Genomic DNA, 8,103 nt, shown 5'->3' with positions numbered 1-8,103 from the left:
TCCTCCCAGCGTCAGAGTCTTTTCCAATAAGTCAACTCTTTGCATGAGGTGGCCAAAGTACTGGACTTTCAGCTTCAGCATCATTCCTTCCAAAGAAATCCCAGGGCTGATTTCCTTTAGAATGGACTGGTTGGATCTCCTTGCAGTCCAAGGGACTCTCAAGAGTCTTCTCCAACACCACAGTTCAAAAGCATCAATTCTTCGGCACTCAGCCTTCTTCACAGTCCAACGTCTCACATCCATACATGACCACCAGAAAAACCATAGCCTTGACTAGACGGACCTTTGTTGGCAAAGTAATGTCTCTGCTTTTCAATATGCTATCTAGGTTGGTCATAACTTTTCTTCCAAGGAGTAAGTGTCTTTTAATTTCATGGCTGCAGTCACCATCTGTAGTGATTTTGGAGCCCAGAAAAATAAATTCTGACACTGTTTCCACTGTTTCCCCATCTATTTCCCATGAAGTGATGGGACCAATTGCCATGATCTTTGTTTTCTGAATGTTGAGCTTTAAGCCAACTTTTTCACTCTCCACTTTCACCTTCATCAAGAGGCTTTTGAGTTCCTCTTCACTTTCTGCCATAAGGGTGGTGTCATCTGCATATCTGAGGTTATTGATATTTCTCCCGGCAATCTTGATTCCAGTTTGTGTTTCTTCCAGTCCAGCATTTCTCATGATGTACTCTGCATAAGCCAGCTTACTTTCTCTTAAATATTATTTATGAAAAAATGCAGCTACAGAAGATTTCTAAGCCAGAGTACAGTCTTAGTGATTTTTTTCTTGGCCATTGGAATAACCACGTAGCCTGTCCATTCTGTGGTAGAGTCCATTTCAAATACCCAGTCTCATAAAATGATCTTGAAATTCTCATGAGATAGACTTCACATTACATATTAAATTCTCATGAAATAGACTTCATATTACATTTCACAGACCATCTTTCCTACCCAGAAGCAACATATAGAAAATGTTTTCCAGCCTTGTATTTTAACATTTAATGGAGAAAATGTTATCATCATGTGTCAGTAACAGTTTATTAACAATTTTTATTTTAATTTTTGCTAAAGCTAGTATCACTAGTAATGCATTAAAACTCTTGCATAATTTGAGTTTTAAAAGTCTCTATTTTTTAAAAAAGCTAACACTGAAGTACATAAGAGGAAAATGATATAATGTCTGTAATTTGCTTTAAAATACTTCCACAAAGAAAAGAACATACAGGAAGTAGGGTTGGATGAAGCAAGCAGAGGAAAAACTTGATAATTGCTGCATCTGTGATCAGTACACAAGGTTCAGCCTAATCCCTCCACTTTTAAGGATGTTTGAAATTTTTCAGTAAGCCTGCAATAACAATGTTGTCACATGCTAATATATAAACTTACTTTATAAAATTTTTTAACATAAAAATTCTAGGTTCACTCTTCTTGAAGTCACAAATTATTTCTTTAATATGCTTCTATGTCATCCATCCCTCATGTAAGATGACCACTTTGGTATTTTGCAGAGTGGCCTGGCCCCACTCCATTTGGCTGCGCAAGAAGACAGAGTGAATGTGGCCGAAGTCCTTGTAAACCAGGGGGCACATGTGGACGCCCAGACAAAGGTACACAAAAAGACTGTGCCCATGCGGAGCGTATCTGTACGAGGGACGCCAGAGTCGCTGGTTGTGGTGTCCCATGCTCTTCTACCTTTCATGGCCTGAATATGTGGCTATTATGTTGATGCCTCCTGTGTTAACACAGTTTATTGACCTTTGTTACAGCATATTGACCCTTCAAGGTCAGAGTGTGAAAGCTTATACCTTTCTTAGTTGTTTTTTTTTTTTTTAACTTTACAATATTGCATTGGTTTTGCCACATATCTAAATGAATCCGCCACAGGTATACATGTGTTCCCCATCCTGAACCCTCCTCTCTCCTCCCTCCCCATACCATCCCTCTGGGTCGTCCCAGTGCACCAGCCCCAAGCATCCAGTATCGTGCATCGAACCTGGACTGGCGACTCGTTTCATATATGATATTATACATATTTAAATGCCATTCTCCCAAATCAACCCACCCTCTCCCTCTCCCTCTCCCACAGAGTCCAAAAGACTGTTCTATACATCAGTGTCTCTTTTGCTGTCTCGCATACAGGGTTATTGTTACCATCTTTCTAAATTCCATATATATGTGTTAGTATACTGTATTGGTGTTTTTCTTTCTGGTTTTTATGACTGAGTTTAAAAATGCATTTAGAAAGATTTGTCAGTCAGTAATTGATGACCTCTTACTTTGTTCAGGCATAGTCTATGGATGAGGTTACATTAAGTTTTACTCAATTACTACTCACTTGCTAAATTTTTATGGTGTGTCTGATTGCTAGCAACTCCCCTGTCTCTCTCAGCCAAAATAGCTATCTTTTCAAAAACAAATTTCTCATTCATCTCAGAAATGCCACAATTTCAGACTCATAGAAGATGAGTGGATATTTTGTGTCATCATCAAAGATAGGACTTGATATTAATCCTTCTCTGATCATTTTTTTCAGTGCTTAAGTTTGTTACTCTGCATATCAAACCTGTTTTACCTACTTCTTTCTGAATGTCACATGTTTGACACAAACATAAATACTTGTTAAATATTGTATTGTGCATATGAACATTTTGGGGTATAATATAGATTGATTCTGAGGTGTGTGAACATATATTGAAGACATTGATAACATAGAAGGATAACTGGGAATTAGCCAGGTAAACAAGTATAGCAGATGTCAGGATCAGTCTGGATTTATGGGACAAGCACAGGGAGCAGCCCTGAGTAGACTGTGCCCTTTGCACTGTGTTCTTGCTATGGCTGTGACTTCTCCACCCACACCTTTTCTTTCTCCAACAATGGAATTTTATTCCACTCATATACATGCAACATTTGTTGATATATTATTTCTATCAGAAGTAGAATATTATCTTTGGGATCAACAGGTGCAGTTTTCCTACTCTTATATTTAAATAAATCTCATGTATGAATTAAATTCATACTTATAGCCTTGACTTTAGGGTTTTGATTTAGACTGTGCCTTCTAAAAGATAAAACATTATTACAATACTGCTTCCAGTAATTTTGTTCATACTTACAAAGTATTGCATTTAACAGCAAAGTTGAAAAATCGACAGCTGCATCAGCACAAGAAAATATAGGAACTATACAAGAAAAAATTGCCATCTTCACTTAACAGACATAGTTAAGATTAAGAAAATGGACAGAAACATATGGCTACATACAAATGCAAAGCCTAGTGACTAAGAGACTGTATGTACTAAAATATAAAGTGCAAATTGAACCTGATTATCCAAGAATTGAAATCTTAAGGCAAACCCAGAGCATGTGTATTTAGAACATCTTTGCAAGTTATATTTAGTTCTATTAGAAAGAAGCTGCCCAAAAGAGATATGACCAGGCAAGGTCCTTTATAATTTTTAAATTCTGTGTTAAAATAGTAAAGCAAATGTATTGATCTCTTCTCAAGGTAGTCCTAGATGTGACCTAGGCAGCTCCCCACACTCCAATTTCTGAATGCCTCGTGCCCTCGATGGCTTCTTGGTCTCTTTGGTAACCTAACTGCCCAGCTCTCTCTCCACTCTGTTTGCCTTCCAAATTTGTCATTCTAAAAAAACCTCCTTATCTTTAGCCCTGAATGCCTTCCTAGATAACTGATTATTTAACAAAGAAACCAATGAAGGCAACAGCAGTGACTGGATGGTTTCTTGTTACTTTTCATGAAAATATAAGCATTTAAATCTGAAAAAGTCAGACTGAATTTAGCTTATATTCTTTATTTTGCTTGTATACTTTCATCAGAAAAGATATCTTTACTTTAGAAATGTACAACTTCACAGTAAGCAGATTCACCCTGTGTTGTTTTATTTACATACACACATGGCTTCCCAGGTGGCTCAGTGATAAAATATCCTCCTGCCAGTGCAGGAGACTCAGGAGAAAAGTGCTGTGAAGATCCCCTGGAGGAGGAAAGGGCAACCCAGTCCATGGATAATCCCATGGACAGAGGAGTCTGCCGGGCTACAGTCCATGGGGTCACAGAGTTGGACACAACTAAGCTGCTGAGTATGCACTTATACACACAGACTTAAGCCATTTTCTTTGATTCCCTATCCCTTTATAAGTTAAAACTTCTAGAAGGCAGTAATAGAGTTCTGTTTCTCAATACTTTTTTGTCCCAACACATCCAACGTAGACACGAACACTCAGTCAGCGGTTAAAGCAATGATTCTCAAGGGCGGATTGGCAGGAGGAGAGATGGTGCCGTGAACCTTCTGCTGCTGATTTGCATAAGCGATCCCACGGTTTAAGAGTCTCAGGTCTCTACCAGGGTTTCCCTCTAACCCAGCCCACTCAGGTCAGCCAGTAGTCATTTTTGTACTCAGTGTAATATTTCTGAAGCATGTACCTTTTCCTGCCCTTTACAAGTGGTGCACTTCAGAACGCATCTCTTGGGACTTCCCTGGTGGTCCAGTGAAGACCCCGCACTTCCGACTCAGGAGGCACAGGTTCGATCCCTGCTCAGGGAATTAAGATCCTGCATGCCTCAGAGTACAGCGAAAACAAACAAACGAAAACCCGGAAAGCATCTCTCAGCCTCTTGAAAAAAATGCCTTGTTTTTTTTTCTTCTCAGCAAAGATCACAGCACCAAAGAGAAAGGAGGCTGTGGTTGTCCCATAGTTGAGAAGGGCAGGAGTACAGAGAGATGTGTTGTTTGGACTTGTTTCTTAACCTTGTAAATAAGGATCTGATTACATCCCATGAACTTCCAAACTCTTCCTGGTAAAGATGACGTCCCCAACCAGCATACAGTTAGTTAAAATGTGTAGTACTGATTGATGCACTGGCTTCAGTTTTAAAATAATAATAATTAAATTATCAAGAGCTTTTCTCTGTTGTGGGGGAAAGACCGAAACATCCTGGTAACCACCCGGGCAGCCTTCCCACTGGCCCTCTGACCCACCAAGCCTCCCCTTCACTTTGTATTTGAAGTTCATCAGATCATTTCAGACGAAGTTGTGCTGCTGGCCACAGGGTTTGCATGTTCAGTGTTGTTGAACTAAAATGAAGCCGCTTCTTTTGCTTTTTAAAAGGACAATCTCTGGAAGCATTTTATTTAGACCACCCCAAAACACACGGAAGCAATTGTAGTTCTAAGTGGGTGTGTTCACTGAGGAAGTGCAAGGAAGACCAAAGATGAACTCCGAGAGAACATAGTGTTGAGGGGGTGAGAAAACACTGTGGATTTCCTGCCCCCTCTTTCTCAAATGCTGTTGCACAGGAAGGCCCCTAACCACTGCTTGGTAAGATCTCATGCTCAGGCACCACGGATGAGAAAACCAGCCTGAATATTCCGTCTGCGCCTGTTTGCCCTTCCTACACAAATACAACCTTTCAATATTGCCTCAAGGAGATGACTCCCTTCGGCTTGTAATGATGGGATATATAGGCAACAGAGAAAAAAGGAAGCACAGACTGCTCAGTTATCTGAACTGAGACTGTTTCTTAGTTGTTCAAAAAAAAGGAGGAGTTGCCCTTTGCAAAACATATTGCCACTAGTTGAAAGGAATTGCCCAAATCACATTTTTCTGGGCTTATTTGTGCAAGGTGCCACTTAACGTGGGAATTTTGTGACCCTCAGTGAATGGAGGAGCCTCAGTTTGGTTTCTCTGGATGCAAACTGAATCTTCCTGGCCATGCACTTATATTCTTAACAAAATAGTGTTTGTGGAACAGAAGCAGATCAGTATATTATAGCAGAGTGAACACGGGAGAGAAACTGTCCATTAAGATATTTAGAATGATCCAATATCTTTTAAAAATGTGATCAATACAATAGCAAAATAGTCATTGGAAACTGTTGTATCATAGCTTAGGCATGTTGACTGAAAACTTGAAGCATTCCTTTAAGCATTTAAAAGTTGAAATATTTTCTGTAATTTTTGGCTTGGGAACAGTCATCTGTTACTCACGCTGGGAATGTTACTTCAATCACTCAAGCGAATTGTACTGAGAACTGATAGGAGAAGACCTCCCTCTCCAAGTGGCATTCTGACTCTTAATGCAGCATCCCGAGTTCCTCAGTACCCAGAAAGAACCCCGCAGAGTAGGCAGGTGGATTCTGGTCTTCAAAGTGGGATCGTCACACATGAAGCGGCTTTAGGGGTTGTAAGTCAGACTCATCTATTTGTAGTTATGGTGAGCTTATCATCATGGTCTGATTAGTGTGGCTGCACTCACAGTTCAGTTCATGGAACAGAATCTAACCAGAGTCAGCTCTTTAGGGCAGCGCCTACTTTGAGAGGTTTCTTTACCTTCCACAGTCAGCTGTGTTCTGGGCACCCCTTTTTCAATTCAAATTTACCCATTTGCTGGAGTGTCTTAGTCAATTTGAGTTGCTATAACAAGAGTACGATAGCTTGGACAAACTTTGATTTCTCAGAGTTCTGGAGGTTGAGAAGTACAAGATCAAGATGCTGGTAGCAGATAGCCATCTTCTTATTGTATCCTTAGATGGCAGAGAGCAAAGAGAAGAGACAAAATCTCTCCTGTCTCTTCTTATAAGGGCACTAATCCCATTCATGAAGGCTCCACCCTCATGACCTAATTACCTCCCAAAGGCCCCATTTCTAAATACCATTCCTCTGGGACTAGGATTTCAGCATACAAATTTGGGGGGATACAGACATTCAGTCTGTAGCACAGAGTCACCATAAAGATGCATTAATGCTATCACATATGAGATGCAGACCCTTAAAAATATGGACCCCTGACCCTTGCCTATTTAGAAATGTTATAAAAGGTCCGTGCTCTCCCTTTCAGTGATCTGGTGCTGCCAGTTTCATAGTAAACAGGGATTGGTTAAAGACACTGAAATTGTGTGGTGGAGTCTGTTACAATATGATCACCAAGAAAAAATACCTGGAATATCCTTAATTTAAAATATCTAGAATATATATACATATATGTATGTGTGTGTGTGTGTGTAGAGATACATACACATGTATACACACCTGATACATTTTTAAAATAACTATTTATTCACTTACTTTGGGCTGTACTGAGTCTTTGTTGTTGTGTGGGCTTTTCTCTAGTTGTGACAAGCAGGGGCCACTCTCTAGCTGCGGTGCATGGGCTTCTCATTGCAGTGGCTTCTCGTATTGCAGAGCGCGTGCTCTAGGGCACACGGGCTTCCGTAGTCGTGGCGCATGGGCTCAGTAGCTGTAGCTCACTGGCTCTAGAGCACAGGCTCAGTAGTTGCGACACTCAGGCTTAGCTGCTCTGTGTCAGGTGGGATCTTCCTGGCTCAGGTATCGAACCCCTGTCTCCTGCATTGGCAGGTGGATTCTTTACCACTGAGCCACCATGGAGGCCCATGTTTTTTAATAGACAGAACTTATAGCCCCTCAGGGGTCAATGGATATTAATTTGGAGCAATGGAAACAATCCATTGCTTTGTCTAATGAGTGGTTTTCAAGCTGTGGGGCTCTAGCTGTGTAGACAGGAGTCTTAACTAGAGCATCTATTCCTAGATCAGATTCATACATCTCAGATCTCCTGAACTCACTCACACTAGCTTCTCCTGCTTCTGTATTTCTGTCCTTCCTAGCTCTGTCATGCATTCTGATCATCATTTACTGCCTTCATGATCATTTAGCCAGTTCATTATTTGTCTACCTTGTTTTTATGCTTCTAGAGAGTAGAGTATTGAATAAATGCTAGTCCAAGTCTGTCCACTGAGCACTCTTCTGACCCTTTACAAGAAGCCACCAGATACATCTGTCTAAGCTGTCTGTTGCTCCATCTTTTTGTACTATCTTGAAAAGTTGTTATGAGAATAAGATGAGCTAATGCTAGAGAGAGCACTTGGGGACATTTAATAACTATTTACATGTGAGGCGGTATTGTTATTTATACCTTAGACTAGCTCTGAGAATTGTCAAGGACACTTGTTTTTATACAGGGGGAAAAAAACGCTGCCTCCTTAAGAAAGGTTGAATAACATTTTTGCTTCTATTTAGGGTATCCGTTACTGAAAGTATACTAACGATGTTTCTTTAAAAAAA

The 8,103-nt window shown here is 40.3% G+C and overlaps 1 protein-coding gene across 4 annotated transcripts in view; it reads left to right on the top strand.

Moving 5' to 3' along the window:
- Positions 1-8,103, top strand: part of ANK3 (ankyrin 3, node of Ranvier (ankyrin G)) — a 381,124-nt gene that overhangs the window by 224,089 nt on the left and 148,932 nt on the right. For all 4 annotated transcript variants that reach the window (XM_010839398.1, XM_010839394.1, XM_010839395.1 and 1 more), the window contains exon 18: positions 1,506-1,604. In XM_010839398.1, coding sequence (XP_010837700.1) covers positions 1,506-1,604 — 99 coding nt within the window. The remainder of the gene's footprint in view (positions 1-1,505; positions 1,605-8,103) is intronic.

Source organism: Bison bison, unplaced genomic scaffold, assembly GCF_000754665.1.
Source record: "Bison bison bison isolate TAMUID 2011002044 unplaced genomic scaffold, Bison_UMD1.0 scf7180017864116, whole genome shotgun sequence".
Lineage (NCBI taxonomy): Eukaryota > Metazoa > Chordata > Mammalia > Artiodactyla > Bovidae > Bison > Bison bison.
This window is presented reverse-complemented; position numbering and strand designations above follow the sequence as displayed.